Source organism: Saccoglossus kowalevskii, chromosome 7 (assembly GCF_978046115.1).
Source record: "Saccoglossus kowalevskii chromosome 7, keSacKowa6.1, whole genome shotgun sequence".
Lineage (NCBI taxonomy): Eukaryota > Metazoa > Hemichordata > Enteropneusta > Harrimaniidae > Saccoglossus > Saccoglossus kowalevskii.
The window spans coordinates 4246259-4266257 of NC_140647.1; the positions used below are offsets into that span (position 1 = coordinate 4246259).

General features: G+C 36.5%; 1 protein-coding gene across 2 annotated transcripts in view; it reads right to left on the bottom strand.

Annotated features, from left to right (window-relative positions):
- LOC102806199 (secretin receptor-like) overlaps positions 1-19999 on the bottom strand; it is a 37853-nt gene that overhangs the window by 3397 nt on the left and 14457 nt on the right. The window contains exons 2-11 of one of the 2 annotated variants that reach the window (XM_006814494.3): positions 9786-9903; positions 8311-8418; positions 7417-7544; positions 6968-7062; positions 5965-6169; positions 4879-5035; positions 4679-4739; positions 4137-4206; positions 2607-2692; positions 1594-1732 (exon numbers count right to left, since the gene is read on the bottom strand). In XM_006814494.3, coding sequence (XP_006814557.3) covers positions 1594-1732; positions 2607-2692; positions 4137-4206; positions 4679-4739; positions 4879-5035; positions 5965-6169; positions 6968-7062; positions 7417-7544; positions 8311-8418; positions 9786-9903 — 1167 coding nt within the window. Of the gene's footprint in view, positions 1-1593; positions 1733-2600; positions 2693-4136; positions 4207-4678; positions 4740-4878; positions 5036-5964; positions 6170-6967; positions 7063-7416; positions 7545-8310; positions 8419-9785; positions 9904-19999 lie in introns of both variants that reach the window. The other variant, XM_085500976.1, reaches the window with a different exon arrangement.

Consider the following 19999-nt stretch of genomic DNA (forward strand, 5'->3'; position numbering starts at 1 on the left):
GAAAGTTTAACTTCGTCTTCGAGTTGGACTGAATCATTTCATAGACGGGCTATACAAGTAAGACGAATGTGCATAAGCTTGAAGGCCTATATGATATGCAAATATATTATATTTTCCAAGCAACAACGGATGTATTTGGGTTTGACTTGTCAACGTTGATTTGGAGCAGTATTCCTCAGGTTACCGTGAAAAACGAGTGATCAACAAAATAATATCAGTAAACGTGCATGGCTCAATTTAATTTCTTAGCAGTTATATATTTTGTTCGTTGCCTTCGGCGAATGAGGTAGTCTGTGCCATATACCAAATGAAACAATTACGATATTCTCCAATGAGTATAACATGATGTCATTGGTCATCGAAGGTCATATGTCATGTCAACAAAGGTCATCATGTCATGACACGTCAAACAATTAAACGTCTTATGTCACCACAACGTCATATGTCAGCACAACGTCATATGTCATCAAACGTCATATGTCATCAAACGTCATATGTCGTTGAATGTCTTATGTCATCAAACGTCATACCATCAAACGTCATATGTCATCACAATGTCATATGTCAGCACAACGTCATATGTCATCAAACGTCATATGTCAGCACAACGTCATATGTCATCAAACGTTATATCTCATCACAACATCATATGTTATCAAACGTCATATGTCATCACGTCATAAGTTATCAAATGTCCTATGTAATCAAATGTCCTATGTCATCAAACGTTATATGCATCACAACGTCATATTTCATCACAACATCATATTTTATTACAACGTCATATACCATCAAACGTCATATATCATCAAACTTCATATATCATCAAACGTCATATGTCACCAAATGCCACATGTCATCAAACGTCATATGTCATCACAACGTCATATACCATCAAACGTCATATACCATCAAACGTCATATGTCATTACAACATCATATGTCATCAAACGACATGTTATCAAACGTCATCACAATGTCTTATGTCATCACTACGTCATATATCATCACACGTCATATGTCATCAAACGTCACATGTCATCAAACGTCATATGTCATCACAACGTCATATATCATCAAACGCCATATATCATCAAACTTCATATGTCATCAAACATCATAACAACGTCATATGTCATCACAACGTCATATGTCATCAAACGTCATATGTCATCAAACGTCATATGTCATCACAACGTCATATACCATCAAACGTCATATATCATCAAACTTCATATGTCATCACAACGTCATATGTCATCGAATGTCATATGTCATCAAACGTCATATGTCATCACAACGTCCTATGTCATCAAACGTCATATGTCATCAAACGTCATATGTCATCAAACGTCATATACCATCAAACGTCATATACCATCAAACGTCAGATGTCATCACAAGGTCAGATGTCATCAAACGTCATATGTCATCAAACGTCACATGTCATCAAACGTCATATGTCATCAAACGTCATATGTCATCACAAGGTCATATGTCATCATAAGGTCATATTTTATTAGTTGCTCGCATCCAACCATAAATTAAGTCAGCCATTTATGAAGTTATTACATCATTATTCAAAATACCTACCTGGAATGGGGGTAAAATCAAATCCCAGGCAAGTCTGAATTTTTCCACTTTATTGTTGCCTTGCGGGGGGATCACCAGGGTGATGACGTAGTAGAGTCCAAATAAGGCAATTAACACCATGGTAGATTTAGCTAACTTCCTGATTGAGAAAATTGTTTAGTAATTAGTTGAATGACGTCATCCAAGGTAATATTACAGTATTGAGCGCCCATCAACACCGAATGCACATATCACACGCATGCGTGATAAATGAGGACAGATCATAAAGTGAAAGATAGGCAGAGAAGAGGGATTAAGTTAGGCATAAGCTAGCTATTACAATTCTATATTGTAAAGGAACATGCGTTCACAATCACAAGATCACGTTTACAATTGCACAATCTATCTGCAGAGGGCGCTCTTACTCAGAATTAGTAGATAAGATGTGTTGTCACTCAAAGTTTAAACTGTATTCACTAAGCAAATTTTTCATTTTTGAGTTTTCAGAAGATTTATAATTTCAATTTCATCAAATATGTTACCTGAAAGCCATATAAATGTACGAAAATTTGCGATCTAATGTCAACTGGATGCGTTTGTTTTGTTCAATCACGTCTTGATCAATCAATCCAGATCATGATTTGTAATCATTGTAATCAGGAGCGTTATTTCCGTAATTAAATGATCACTTTATGTGATTTTTCACAAATATTTTCGTTACTTTTATAAAATTATTCAAACTATAGGAAAATCTTGCAAACAGAATGCATCCAAAACAAAAACGAAAGTTTTGGAAAATCGCTGCATGCGGGCGCTACCATAATTTCGGTCCTCGAGTGAAACACACACCTTATTTACATGAACTCTGAGCCATCCTCTGTACATGCAAATTAACTTGAGAAAACTCCTGGGAATCGACATCAGTTTAATATTATTTTAACTCATATTTATTACTTACAACTTAGCAGGAAATTAAGTAGTAGTAGTAAAATAGTCTTTGAGAAGACGGAGATAAAATTGGGATGTACCTGTACCTTAGCTTTTTGGCTTCGGCTGCATTTGTGGCTATAAGCTTAGTAGCTAAGACCCGTATTATATTTAAAAAAAGGAGAAAGGTTACCTGAAATATAAAAAAAGAAAGAACACACGTAAGTGGGGTTAGATTGTGCCGACACGTCACTGTTGAGCCACGCAAATTAGAGTCAGTCAACTTCATGGACGATCGTCATAGTTTCCGATTTGACGAATCTTGTTACGTATATGCAAATATGTTTTACCACAGGGCACTGAAATAAATGTATGTGTGATTGCACACGAATTTCCAGTCCAAAGTTAAATTATAGATTGCAATCTCAAAAAATATGCCCGTCATGAGTAAACTTTTATATCATGAATTTTTATAATTTATATCAACAGTCTTCTTTTTTAACAAATATAGTAATATTTCTTATGACAGTACTCAAGTTGTACATACATGACGCGAGCTATCAGTTGTAAAACAATCACAGCGTGACTGATTCCACGCCCTATTCGAGTCAACGTGTAGACGCGGATTAAGTTTCAGTGTTTAATCCACTGTGTCTAATCCACTGTTCAGTCTGGGTTTTAATAGTAAACGTTAAATTTAATTTCTTCCGTTTGTTATTTTGAAATATTAGACAGACTCCAAAACTCAAGTTAATAAGTAAAGTAAATAAGTTCAAGTTTTCTCTAGGCCATACATAATATATTATCTCAAGTTTTATGAAGGCGACTTTGTCTGGAAAATTGGGTAGCAGTCATACATACATTGCATAGCAGGGAACATCTTGCTATATTGAACACACGTGCGTACTGTTGTATTAATCTCTGACAAATGTATTCATAATAAATTAAAGTGGAATTAGTTATCAATATATGTTAGTATGTTTTAAATAAATCGAGTGATAAACAAGAATACAGGTTTCAAAATATCCCGGCATGCATTGTGTTAAACGTTGACAATGTTGTTCCTTCTATTAGCCAAACGAGATTGGCTACGCGAATCGCGTGACAAGCATCCACATAATGAATATACCTCAAATGAGAATACTAGCTTTGCGGGAATATTTAGATGAATTCCATGCGGTAAAGATATTGCATTCATCGAAAGGTTAATCACCGTGTCTCGATTGCCGGTCGGATTCATTGCGCTCAAACAGAATGAAAGAGTTATATACATCTTACAACATCCGCAAACCGAGAAATGCTGCATGAATCGTGCGATAATATGATGCAATTAATTATAACGTGAGTATTAATAAACTATTGAATTTAATATAAAAATCACTTCAGGTCGATCTCACCATTTGTATGACGTATCGTATGAGGGTATAATGAACATGGAACATTTACTGAGTATATGAACAAACTGATCTTGAACTTCTAAAAGAAAATTATTAGTGGGTGAAACAATCAGAGTGAAACATGGTTGTGTCCACTCGAACGTCTGCTTCACATCGTTCGTGACAAATGCGACAATTTTTCATACACGCTCAGTTTACGTGAATGATATACGAGTTGTACAGACAAAGAAGGCAGCTTACCGCAGTGGAAAGCATAACGGGCCCCTGTATAATCCAGAAATATGGCGAGTGATAAACAGCGTCCCAGCACCTGATGTAACAAAACAAGAAATTGCGGTTGATATATGAAATATAGGAATGATGTTACTTAGAACAGAAACATAAAAAAGATGAATGCAACTAACGAGTCCACCATCCGGCACATACTAGTAGCTGTATATCGTACGTTACATGTAGTTGAACCAATATTGTCAAGGTTCAAATTTCTGAGAGAAATTCTGTGCTTATCAAATCTATGATTAAATATGCAATATGGCAATTTCGCGTGAACTCCATTAAAAATAAATAACAAAATATCAATAAGGTATTGTTATTATATATTTTGATCTTAAAGGGTAAAACATTGTTTCTGCATCAGACATCATAGGACTTGGTCAATAAAATACGCATGTGCTTTCAATTACTAATACGCACGAATAATTCAAAGAGCATGCGCGTTTGTTGTTAACAAACATGCTAAAATATAAACAGAAATACCGTACAATTCAGTGAAATTTACTCACCCTGTGTCGTTTATAGTTGCTTGCACCACAATCCATGGAATCACGAACAACATCGGGAAACCTGAAACAAACAATTTCCATTACCAGCTGCACATTTATTGCATTATTTCAACTCAATTTCACCGTTCCCTGTATTATAGGCACCTTTTTCATCGCAGTATATTTCAAGATATATAAACAAGAAAGAAAGTATTACGCACCCCATCCCAGCGCAATGTACCACTTGACACCAGCCTTCTCCGAAAATACCGCAACTGTAATCAGAGTGTGAAGATATACGCCCTCTACCAGCAACCAGTAGTAATTACACGCTACTAAGTACTGTGTTAACGTATGAACCAGTTTACAGCCTGTGGTCTAAATGTGAGTATAAGAAGAGATATATATATATTTACAAAATGTAGATATGTAGTACAACTTAGTGTACCCCATGTGTGAGTATTTAACATAAGTGTTAACGTATTTATGCATTGAACAGATTTCCCAGATTACGGCACTCGCAGAAAACGCAACGTGTAAAAAATAAAAAAAAATAAAATATGAGATAAATACAATAATAAACTAAAAATATCTACATTATCGGAGTTGTAAATCTTGTTTGAAAAATTAAGGCCCGGAGGGATAAAAAAAAAAACTTCTATGAATTTGCACGACATCGAGGTATTTTAGAATGTTAAAAAAACAAAATGTGTATTCGCGGCTTGTGTTTTCTTTTGGTGTTCTACGGTTAGCTGTGCATATGCTAAGAGACTGGTTGAATGCACATTCATAAAGAACATAGCTCAACTGATTATTTGCATACTTGACACACCCTTTATATGTGGTTAGCCAATGAGCGCGCTGCGTATTGTTTAAGGCGTAAAGCTCTGTTCTGCCGTGCCATCAGCCAATCTCCTAACCATCGATATCGCAGTTCATTACGGGGAAATATTTAGTCATCAAACGTTCGCTTATTGGATAAAACAGGGAAGGTGTGTAATGTTCAGTTATAGCATGTCCCTCGAGTGTAACCGATATGTTTGTAACTCCAGTTCAACGAATTGCTTCATTTCCATACGCATTACATAATCATACACGCCAGCTGACTATGGTTTAATTAACCAGACTGATATACCTCGACATCATATTTCGAAATGTCCGCCTGCGCATGCGTACCCACGTCTACGGGCATCAATAAACATACGTACGAGCAACAACAACAACATGATGCTGCTATAAAACGTTCAAAAAATAAAAATAAATAAATAAATAAAAATGGCATAGCGCCACCAACGGTCGAGACTTACAACGGTATTGACAGAGAAACTGGGAATGGTGAAGTTGCCGCTAAAAATATGATCGATATCGATATTTTTCATCAACTCCTCATGTTTAGCCACCAAAGCGAGCGACTGATCTTGTATGCTGTCTCTCACAAATACGATGATGGCGCGCAGAATGAAGGACAGGAACAGATTCATGTGAATTATATTACGCGGGCACCACAGTTTCCTGCAAATAGAAAGAAAAAAACACAAAATATGCTTGTGATTTCTGTTATTACAATTACAAGACATAAATATCAATATCAATATCAAACATGCCTCATACGTGAATTTAAAGAGGGATTTTAGGAATGTTAGGAATGTTTGCCACGATTAATGTATAATCTCATGACTTGATTAAGACAGATTGTTACACTCAATGCAATGAATGATGGGTATTTATTCAGCCGTTTACTCTGAAATGATTGAAAACTTATAATTTATGCCGTGTCGATTTATTCAGTTTTTATTCATTCCCTAGAAAGCGGCGAATATTATCGCTGATTCATAATATTGTGGAGACGAAGTCTTTCTTTTGCATTCATAATTAGGGGTGTGTGTCAACATAAAAATAGCCAAAGCGAGCATAATATAGTGGTAGCACGCAGACTACGGAAATTGGATAGTTTGTCACTTGGAATTACTGGCTTTGTATTTTGTCGATGGTTCCTACATGTACCTAATTCCTCATGATGCATGCGTTAATGATAGTCAACTAAAGATAGTCAACATAATTAGCTAAAGATCACTGTGGTCGAACACGAAATAGTACAGGATTGAAGAAATAATGCACCGCAATGCGCACGCGCTTTGGTTTACCTGTACGTAACGTTAATTCCAAGTGTCTGTGCATTGGTGATTCACAAATACTATTATGACAATGTGAGCATGTGCTAACATACAACACGGATATAATCCAATCTTTAACACAGCATACAGTACATAAAATACGCAACTCGCAGAAAATATAAGTATATCCACTTACTTGAAATATAAAAATATCCCCATGGCTATGGTCAGGGCCACTAACGACATGGCGTAACCTATTTTATAAATAATCCTTATTGTGGTAAGATATTCCTGAAATTAAATAATATAATAATCACAATTGAGTGCTGTATTTGATAATTCAGAATCCCATGTGTAATTATTCCAAAATATTATTACATTATTGCATTTTTTAATATGATTATTTTGACTTGAAATGATTCATTCCACGTATAAATGATTTTTCGTTGGCGAATTAAAAATTATAGTGTTGCGTAGATTCAGCGCCAATGTGTTGCTGTCATCGAAGTATCATGACGCTATCACCCGATAATGTATGGCAATGCGGGAAGACATATCGAAGGTTATGATGTTATATAGCGCACACTAATGAACTTTTTGTTTATTCATATGATTAGAAAATAATTATATAATGGGTGTATTTACTTGCATACTTTCCCCGTTGTCATCTTTTTTAGGCAAAGCATGACATTCACTGTAATTACTTGATGTACGGTTTTGCTCCGCACCCACATGCCAATGACCAGTGACGTCACAGAATTTGTAGACGTGAGCTGTAAACATAAATATGACAAGACACTTTGGTAACGGAGCAATAACGAAATAGGATATGAGAACGAGCCTCAGTTACGTCGCCTTTCAATAGAGGAATAGAAATGCAGGCAGGAAAAATAAATCCTGCGAACGCAAATGCACGCTCCAAGGGACTAAAAAGCCGCACCATAGACGCAGCAACCAGCTACAACTGGCAGTGCTTGACTGGTATATTAGACTAATCGTTGAGATAAGAGGAACAAACAATGTCCCCTTGAATATAACTAATTGAACACCAATTTTACCTCCAAAATTGTGTTGCAAGCGTTTGCCAATAATATATTTGTTAATTTTAAACAAAATATATATCCATATTGGCTACAGATCATGATCAGCATTTGAACAAAATATGGAAAAATTATTGGGTTATTTTAGGTTGTTAAATGTGACGAAAGTTGACTTGACGTTGAAAGGATTAAAGGTCAAAACACTAACAAAACAATAATATTTGGAATTGACTTTAATTTCAAAATGAAAATGTTTGAATTCAGGAGGTAAAATATATTCTCGTGACTAGTCCAGATATGCTTAAACGTGAATTAATAATTGGTAATGAAATTGTTTACGTGTCAATTTCTAATCACGAATGTGGTGAAAGAACAATGTCATTTAAGAACAGAGCCTCTTTGCGACAGTTGGTTACTACATCGCCGTGAACCATCGCCTTTAAACAGCTTCTGATCGTTACGGAAAAAAAAGTTATGAAGACAAGTTCGGTGTACATACCGTCATTTTCGCCGAAGAGATACACAGGACAAGGCATTTTGGCGACCGTCCCAGCCGCTACATCTGGCCAGCAAGATAGTCCATCCCAGGTCCTATTACAAACTAGATCTTTAAGAAAAAATGTTCATTAAAACAGAACACCTTTAAAATCACAAAAAAAAAAACAACAAAAAAACAACAACAAAAAACAAACAAACACGGGACTCATAACAACTTATGTAGAATTCACTCTTTGTTGTGCTAGCATGTATTTTTAAAAGTGAAAAACACTACATGATATTTGATGGGCATATGTTACTCTGTAGCATTTTTTTTCGTTTCCAAACAAAACACGATCACACGTACAATATTGGCGTATGTTTTCTGTATCTTTAACTAAGTGCATCGATACCTTGAAGTGTAAAACAAGTAAAAAAGTGCATGCATGTGAATATATTACCGCGTGCGCGTGACCCAAATAATACAACGCTGACTGTGCCTGATATTATTCACAAACGAGAGCAATGCAATGCAGATATTATGCAGCAGATATGATTTTTTTTATTTCTCGGTTTCTACATTTTGTTCTTTATAATAATAGTAATATTTATTTATGTAATACATTTTAAATAGAAATAAATACATAAGATTAAGAAAAAATCAAGGCGCTAATGAAAAATATAACTGAATTATATAAAGTATATATATTTATTTGTAAACTTGTATGTTAATAATCAACTAGTACTTATTCCTTACGAATATAATGTAGTGTTCTACCGAGAATACACTTATCTCATGCTGATTCACGACAAGCAATCAAGCAAACTAATGACTCGGTCGGGGGAATGACGACGAGCTCCGTTGGCGGAAATTAGGGAAATTGCGTCATCCCTCAAAGATGTACTTATTTGCGGCTGATCTGCACACTGACACGTGGTTTATCTGTCTCCGTGCAGGGTCAAGATACTGTCCGTTGAATTTGTTTGGTAATACTATTAATTTTAATAAAGCACATTTTTTTTAAAAATTTTCAACCAGTTAATTGTGCGTACTGCCATCAATTTGAAGTTATGATGTAATAATCGGGATAATATTTGGATTCAATATATTTAGGTGATTTTTACACATACAGACAGACTTCTGCAAGCAGAAACGATTACTTTAACCATGGACGTTGTCATGGTGATGTAACCAAAACAATATTTTATTATTTTAATGGTTCTTGCATTGGCACATGATTACGTTTCTGGGTATTGCTACGAGTGTTGCGTGAGTGACGATGCTACGTCTTGCAACGTGTGAACAATTGTCGCGGTAACTGACTTGACCTGCAGTCACAAATAATGAGCGCGCTTGTATGCCTTTTATGATAGGGCTCTAGTTTGGTCGCAAAGATATATACGTGTTACACAATCAGTAAGGTACGTTTTTCGTTCCATGCAGCACTATGTACACAAAGACTGTGACCCTCTCTTTGATCTGAGTCACGTACTTACCTGCATCTACCTCCGGATAAGGCTTTAACCACATGGAAAATATACATGAATGGTAAGCTTTCAGGTATGACGTCACTGGATCATCTACTGTGTCTCCTTCTGCCTCCGCCATTATCACCTGAAATGAAAATTATATAATCAAGCCAAGTTTTTTTATAGGGGAGAAAATTACTGAATGACAAAGCATACATAGTACTCTGTACGATAATAAATGCAAGCTACAGGTGTTTTAAAATCCACACAGACTTTAAAATCATCTACTGAAACAAATTAAACCAAAGTTGTGTTGGACAGGGAAATGAGCAGAGGATTATCTCAAGTTCGATGTTGGGATCACTAGCTCCCACCTACAATGATATTAATCTTCATACGGCGCATGCGCTGAGAAGTGCGTAGAATAAGAAATTGGCGCATGTGAAATTCGCACAGAGAAACACCCACGATAAATCGCATAATGGGTTTGGCTAATTTAAAATTTCCGAACGCACAACTATATTGACCTAGTGCACCAAGCGCATGCGCCCAACGGCTGCACATACATGTATTGGTACAAAATGTTAAACAATGAGCACATTTAGTGAGTTTCGTTCTGGTTCAAGCGTGCTTGGATGTCAGGCTTTCCCGTTTCCATAACTGTGATTCACACTACGTATGCACCATTTATGTGCAGGACTCATGTATTGATACGTTGCGTTGCTGATTGAAGTTGAGTTGTCTTTAAATTACGACCCAGTAAATTAGGGACATCGATAATAAGTGACATGTCGGAACAATATCGTGTGGTATACCGTGATCTTAATGGATATCTGATAACGACCAACGTGTTGAACACGTGGTTAGTGTGTACCCATCAGAGATGCTAATCGCTATCATTTGATTTATCTGGGTTAAAACATTCTGTTTGTAGAAGGATGTGTCCTTACATGACTTAACCCGTTATTTTAAAACTAAAACTTGTCAATATAATGACTGAACATGAAAGTTTTACCCCAAACAATTTAATGCAGTAGTCATGCGTTATCTTGTCCCGGTCATTCTCCTCCTGATCAGTTCAGCACGTGATTCGTGCCAAAAAGAACAAACATGTTCGAAGTAACACTTTCAACAAATCAATGACAGTGACGTAGGCGTGCAATGACTACAAACATGTTTTTTGGTTATTCGATTTATGATTGAACAGAAAACAAACTCTCCCTTTAAAAAACATCTTAAGTTCCAATGAAATCCATACACACACAAATACATTGTTTCTTAATGTAGCTCATTTGGACTTCAGGGTTCCGGTTGCTCTCGGCGGAAACATTGAATCAATTTGAAAAATGTCATATCAAATCGATCTAAAAATGTTTTTGACAAATGGTTTTCTTAAGCTAGAACGCTACTCAATAGCAAGAATAGTGACATTTTCTTTATTTTTACATGTTGAGTTTCTAAAAAGATGAACTAAAAGTATGAATTCAGTAAATTCTGTGAAAACTGTGTTTTAGGTTATATATCATTGTTTCCTGTGGCGCCGAGGAGTCTTGTTATCCGAATGTTGTGCTCAGTGACATAGATGACAAATAATACACAGTGTCTTACATGGTATTCGAAAGTTTAAGTCACGAGGATTTACAAAATTGACATTATTGTTAGTAGCTATTATTGACATTTGTTTCATAATGGTCCATAGAATTTGGTCTCAAATTATCACTGTATGTATATTATGTCACAATCTTTCATAAAATCAACAGTAAACAAACAAGTCTATGCACTGTTAAATAATTATATAGATTCGAATCATTATTATAGCTAAATATTCGAACACGTCGAAAACTCAAGAGCCGAGGCATGGTTGAAATATTTGTATGTGTATCCAACGGATGTTTAAAATGTTGATGGAATAAAATTGCGTACGTGTAAACTCAATGTCCACCAGTCTACGAATAGTACATGCACGTTGATTTCAGTTGATTCACCAAGGCTGCGTTCGAGGTTGAAAAAATCGCACACACCCTAAAAAGTGACATCACGTTTGCATCACAATTGCATTGTATGTGTACGTCACAGACTCGTGGTGTTAACAAATATGACACTTATAATGTGAAATAATAATTGAACTGAATAGCATAAGATAAACACTAAAAAAATCATTATTAACAAAAGCAGGAAATTCAGCGAGTTAATGCAACATATGCATTAAATAATGACATATAACAATCAATTTCGACGGGAAAACATACAAACACTTTAAGTACAACAAGCTGAATGCCGTTTTCATCTACCTCTATTTCCATCTATTCATGTATCAACGATCGATATTCACAAGGACAAACATTCAACGAGCATTAGAAAATGTTTAGTGATGTATCTCATCAATTATGCAGGTTGGCCCCACCAACATTAATCATACCTAATCTGTATGTAAGACAAAGATCAGTAATCAAGGTTTACCAGTAGCATCCCTCAATCCCATACTAATTCAAACTAAATGAACAACATCTCGTTACGTATGCATGCATGCCCACATGTCCCATTCTTGAGCAGATTGATGTCAGATTTCATTTGTAATATGCGAGCTTGATAAAGTAATAAATTACAATTGTTTTCTATAACGGTGGCACAACAGCAATAACAACAAAAACGACTCAGTGGAATGAGCTTGATTTTGTCCAATATGAATATTGGATTTACATCATAAAAATTAATTAGCCTAGAAAATTTCATCCTGTCACAAAGATAAAAACATTGCTGAATGAAAAAGTTTGTATTGAATTGCAATTTGTGTTGAATTCATTTCAAATTATTGTTTTCTTGAGATGGCCAGAAATAAACATAACGTTTTTGTATATTCACCGTCTCTGGTAATTATCATATACTATTTTCAAACAGCAATGGCACTCACTGAAAGAATGTTTTCAATATTCAGTCATAAGTTAGGTACAGTAATCTATGAGAGTGAAATACAATTTTACAGCATAATAATATTGATGTAAACTCCTTCAAAAGGTGAAACATGTATCCCACATCGCACGCAAAGTACTATACATGTATCCCACATTGCACGCAAAGTACTGCGCATGTATCCCACATCGCATGCAAAGTACTGCGCATGTATCCCACATCGCACGCAAAGTACTGCGCATGTATCCCACATCGCTCGCAAAGTACTACGCATGTATCCCACATCGTACGCAAAGTACTGCGCATGTATCCCACATCGCACGCAAAGTACTGTGCATGTATCCTATATTGCTCGCAATGTACTGCGCATGTATCCCACATCGCACTCGAAGTGCTGCACATATATCTCACATCGCACGCAAAGTACAGTGCATGTATCCCACATCGCACTCAAAGTGCTGCACATGTATCTCACATCGCACGCAAAGTATTGTCATGTATCCCACATCGCACTCAAAGTGCTGCACATGTATCTCACATCACACGCAAAGTACTGCGCATGTATCGCTCATCACACACAAAGTACTGCGCATGTATCCCACATCGCAGGCAAAGTGCTGCGCATGTGTCCCACATCGCACGCAAAGTACTGCGCATGTACCCCACATTGCTCGCAAAGTACTACGCATGTATCCCATATCACATGCAGAGTACTGCGTATGTATCCCACATTGCACGCAAAGTACTGCGCATGTATCCCACATCGCACGCAAAGTACTGCGCATGTATCCCACATCGCACACAAAGTACTGCGCATGTATCCCACATTGCTCGCAAAGTACTACGCATGTATCCCATATCGCATGCAGAGTACTGCGCATGTATCCCACATAACTCGCAAAGTACTGTGCATGTATCCCACCTCGCACGCAAAGTACTGCGCATGTATCCCACATCGCACGCAAAGTACTGCGCATGTATCCCACATAAAACTCAAAGTACTGCGCATGTATCCCACATCGCACGCAAAGTACTGCGCATGTATCCCACATCGCACGCAAAGTACTGCGCATGTATCCCACATCGCACGCAAAGTACTGCGAATGTATCCCACATCGCACGCAAAGTACTGCGCATGTATCCCACATAAAACTCAAAGTACTGCGCATGTATCCCACATCGCCCGCAAAGTACTGCGCATGTATCCCACATCGCACGCAAAGTACTGCGCATGTATCCCACATCGCACGCAAAGTACTGCGGATGTATCTCACATCGCATGCAAAGTACTGCGCATGTATCCCACATTGAACTCAAAGTACTGCGCATGTTTCACACATCGCACGCAAAGTACTGCGCATGTATCCCACATCGCACGCAAAGTACTGCGCATGTATTCCACATCACACGCAAAGTACTGCGCATGTATCCCACATCGCACGCAAAGTACTGCGCATGTATTCCACATCACACGCAAAGTACTGCGCATGTATCCCACATCGCACGCAAAGTACTGCGCATGTGTCCCACATCGCACGCAAAGTACTGCGCATGTGTCCCACATCGCACGCAAAGTACTGCGCATGTGTCCCACATCGCACGCAAAGTACTGCGTATATTTTGACGCTTTCAATGGTCGGAATTGTGTTGTTGTTGCTAATACGCTCGTTCCATTATGGCACAATTTTGAAATGTTCATACAGAGATTGACTATAGCTATGCATTATCTAAAGTATAAACAATCTGGTTTGATTTGGTTCCCCAAAAGTATATTATATTATTAAATGCATGTACCTCTTTAATGAAATAAATTTCATAGCATAGTAGAATAAATAAGCAGAGGGCATTATAGATGGTCACGTGACTTATACAACGCAAATGGTCTTATTCAAAAACTCGGCATATCTTAATATCATACGGCCATAAAGGTAGCTTACACCAATTTAAAATTCGCAATGGGAGAGATATATCCGACGTGAATGTTGAAAAACAAACCTCGCCTCTAGATAAATGATTGATTGATACACTTTGTTCAAAGCTGCGCAGCTACACTTAGCACGTTATATTCCGTGCTGAAAATGACTTTTTAACATGAACGTGATGTGAATGTAATGAGGAAACTTCGATACTGATGTAGAGGAAGAGAGGCAGTGGAACAATCTACAGTCCAAGTTCTGCTTCACCGTTTTGTTCACTGTAGTCAAAACAAAGAAATGTTAAGTAATTTATTTTAGATCCCAAACATTTCAAACAATACTTCTAAGCTTAAAAATGTGAGTGGGTAGTAACTATGACGACAACTTGTGACTGTAACATATGACGAGTACCATGAATACAAAATAACATGTTTTTTTGTTCAGTATAGATGACAACATAACATTGAAAACCATTGCCATACAAACAAAAATCAGTTCACAGTATGGCTCCCAAATGTTTCACCGTAACCGTTCATATAATATTGACCATTCACGAGTAAACACTCTTCACTTAAATTTGACTGAGAGCCAAGTAAAACAGTCAAAGTTTGGGAACACAATGGGTTATAGTGAAAAGAAGTTGGCTAAAACGTACATTACAAGGTCATGTGCATGTATGGAAGTTATCACAATGTAGTAGATGTCAGAGGAGCAAACAAATGGTTTGGGGGGAAATTCCAACCGATGATATGGCTTCATGTGTAGGGATACCGAATCACGTAAATATGTATCTCGGCATTATTATTATATAAAATATACACTCCAAATAAGAAAAAGGTGTACACATTGTAGTAGTATTTACCTATACATTAGTTCTCAATTACCTATGTATGTCAACAATTGTTTAGTCTTATTTGTTCAATGATATGTTTCAGTGTACTTGGGGTTTTGTTGCTACTACGTCCTATCCAATAATTTGATGCGCTATTCTATTCTGGCACCAACCAGGCAGAGTCGAACATCTGCGTTCCTGTCAAAGTTGCATTCCTTAGTTGATGAATATCGGCTACTGAGTAAGTAACTCCAAATGCCAATCGCGTTTGTTAATGAACCCCAGAATTTATTACTGGAGAACCAATGTTGGATCCTGTAGAACAACCACTACCGTGACGTCACGACTATTATGGTTCAGTGATATTTGTATTACATAATGAATATTTATAGTGAATGTGTCTTTCCTCATTATGCAAAATAACGAGACACGGCACACACTATCCTATTCACGTGATATTTTCATATTTTACGTCATCTTAATAGACGCCTAACTGAATAAGAGATATTAATTTACGTCTATCCACGCACAGTGTTTATGCAACTAATAGCTTATATATTTGACTCCCAGAATATAAATTATGTATAGATAACAACTCTCCTTACACAGTTAAATTTTGTTTTCGTGTTTTGTTTTTTTGATCAGGTACGGGATATAACTTTATACTAATTTAAAACCGTGTTGAGAAGTGCGTTCCAGTGATTAGTATGATCGTATGTTATGCTATTATATCAAATTCCAAAGTCATATTTCTGTGTTTCTTTCGTGAAACCTCCATTGATCGTAACCTTGACAAGTGCAAGTTGTTGAGAGATATTACTTCATAGTATTTCGTCGTGGTTGATGGTCACATCTGGATTACAATATTGCAAATTTCAATACCGGAAAGTGCAAATCAAGGTGTAGAAAATAGCCGGAAATGAGTGATGCATTTCCGTCTCCTTAGAACCCCAATTTATGCTAACCGGCACTGACTGGTAAATGTTCAATCTATGATAGAAGGGGAAATGTTGAAATGAGTGGAATAAATTCTAACATTCATTTACAGTAGTATGTGTCAATATATATGAATCGTACAGAATTCGTAATCATCATTATCAGAAATCCATTACGTAAACATATGTGGTCAACCCATATGTATATTTCGTTTTCTGAGATTTGTAATACAGGGACAATGAGGTATATATTACTATCTCACTCCACACACCGCGTATATTTCGTAGTTCAGTTTCAACAACATATAATCCGAGTTGAATTAAATTGTTAACTCTATACCAAGAATAGTGAAAGGCGATTGACAAAGTATCACTAACGATACAACTCAGTGTTAGCCTTGGCAATTAAGTAATTTAAAACTGAAAAGCCTGGCTCTTCGGATCGCCGTGACCGTCAGAGACGCGTTCACTTGATTGCCAATATTGACTTGTAGATATAATTGAAAACACCTGAACACTATCTGAAATTTGATATGAGATATACATGCTTCAAACCATGTCTAATGTGCTCGTGTCCGATCGATTTTATTTACCGCGGCAATTTACTCTAAGATCGTTGTTCAAATATCCGTCGTATTGTTGAATGTTTGAAACCATCTAATGATGGCAGAAAGTAAAATGTCACGTTGTGCAAAAATGAGGACACAATCAACTCGCTTCTTTCAAATTGACTTTGTATTACCATTAACAAACTAAAGTAGACATTTTAGTATTATCAAATACAATTTTTGTCATATATGGACACGATAACACCCTGAGTTACTCTAGCTACAGTACATGACACACATTGGGTGATTAAGGATGTCACATTTCGAATGACTGGTGCATAGCATTCATGTAAGACGAATGTATCAGAAAAAAAATGTCAACGCAAAGTGCATTCGTACAGCTCATTGCTTCGATGATTTATTGATGATATTTGTACTTATTTATAACCAGTGCTCCATAATAATTATTACCATAACGGGTAACTTTTACTTTGTGATGTCATTTGAATGTGATATTGACAATGTGCAAAAACACGCTGAATTGTTATGCTTGTTTTTGAAACAAAGTGTATAGATTCACACATAACAGTCGCACAGATGAGGGAAAATTCTTGATAAATCGTGTCACGAATCACATTAGTCTGCCAAGGGGTCACCTTAAATGTCAAACTAGCAACGGTGACAGATCGAATTATGATAACAGGCAAATACTACTACTTCATATCTCCAACTTTGAACACTTTCAGCAATGCAAACACATCGACACTTACAAATACATAATGCAAGTGTTTGAAATGGGCATGGGTTGGCTCACAGGACTACGATCTGATCGTCAGATAAATTGACGGAGTTATATTTGTGTGTTTTCTTATATTGGCTACCAAACAATGAGATGCAATATAGACGAAAACATATATTGTTTAATATTTTTGTTTCACAGTGCATGTTGAAGAATGAAAACGGCTTAAGATGTGTCGTAAACTACAAATGTTACTGTTGCAGAACACACAACATCATTAGTTCAATGAAAAATGAAAAACAACCGATACGTATATTCAGTGAATTTTATTGAAACAAGCGGTGCGCATGCGTATTGGAACACGGCATTGTTTCATCAAAGGAATACTTATCGAAACGAACAATAGTTGTGTGATACAAGAATAACCTTTGTAGTTGCTAATAAATCATCATTATCTAAACACAGTAATATCAGAACACAATAATAAACAATATATCTCTAGTCTATATTGCATCTTTAACATTTTGAGCCGTAAAATAACCATGGAACATATTTAAATTATATCTGCTGGTGTGACGTAACGCTCAAAGAAACGACAACAATGAGCTACCAATCGTTGGTTGTTTACAACGTCTATATCATTACTGACTTTATATAATATACCATAATTGATTTATCGTCTTAGGTCATTACTATTCAATACATGTAGTGGTCACGGCGACTCGGTGGGTCGCTTGATGGCGTGTTATGAATAGGTTAAAACGTTTACATGGTTAAACACGCATGAAGTGGCCTTTGGTGGTTCATATTTCGTCTCAATGATCGTTTGTATGTATATGTACCGCACATATGTGAATCAGAATCAAACATTGATTGACTTTTATATAAAATAGCTTGGCGGTTATCAACCTAAGGTTATTTTCCAGCAGTGGTATGATTATTATTTTAATTTCGATACGAAACAGTTGATTGAGAAAAGATAAATCAGCACAGAACGGCTAATCCCCCCATATGGCACTGCGAAATTCCACAATCAAATTAATTGGTAAATACATATCCTAAAGAAAATAAGCAACGAGCGCCATCTAGCGCTAGAATGATGTTCATTGATGTTCATTGACTAGCACCGTTAAACGAACAATAATATTATACGAGAGGGAGATACTTTAAGCATTTCTCATTCTCAAATAGAATTACTGTAACAATCATTCGTTTAGGCTGAAAGACATTAAACAATGACGATTTTCCCGTTTTCCTAGTCACTCCCCTCGGTTGAAACATGTAAAAAAACATTTTGCACGCAATTAAAAAACAGCTGTTTGAAACGTGCAAGCTTCCACGACAGAATATTCATGTTAGTGATCGACAGAGAAACTGTTACGTTTAGAGACTACCTGTAAACATCATAACGACGCAAGTACGTCGCTAAGCATTATGGTTACTGTTCGACATAGCATATGCAGTATTTATGGATGGATAGGTAGATGGGTCGTAAGAGGAAAAATGAAAAGATGAGGTCTTGGGTCGACCCGATGCTACCGCTGATCGTATTCAAAGTGCACTCGACTTATGTAGTATTTGGAAAATCAAGATGAACGTTTTAAAATGATTATAATCTTCACATGCATCCGCTAGATATGATTTGTTCTTCCATATTTCGTATTTATTATCGAGAAATAGAACGAACGTGGCCTGCTGTAGACCTTATTTTCTTCGATATTTTATGATTAGACTTGCACAATACTTAATACATGATGATTTATTGTGTCAATATTGTCGCGGGTATTTGCTGTCATAAAAACGTCACGGAATTCTTACTTATCGTGTTTTCAAGTGTTGTTATTTCAATGGTAGACGAGTATTATTTTTCGTCGTCTGAATTTGATGGCGAGGTGGTGCAACAATGTTCATTGAAATATCGGACCAACTAAATATATACCAAATTGTAGCATATTATCTTTAAATATAAATACACCAGTGTGCGAAATTATGCCCACTAAATGCACTTGTAATATACAAATAGTATAGGTGACATAGTCGTCTTATGGCGCGCGCCTCCAAATTTTGTGTAAACGTATTTTACACGCATTGTATGCGTCTCATGAGACCCACATTTAACACACGCGGTATGCTATGATGATTCTGTAATTGTCGCTGTATCAGCGTGAGGCCTTGGTGTTATTATAATGTCGATATGCATACACTAGTCTAATATTTGACATTATCCGTGTTGTTATCAATGAGGACAGCTGACAGCATGCACTCCATGCATTTACGGTTCGGGAGGGGGGGGGGGGATAATATCGCCTCATTTAGAATGGTGAACACATCTCAATTTAATTCACAATTTCATTGATTGTT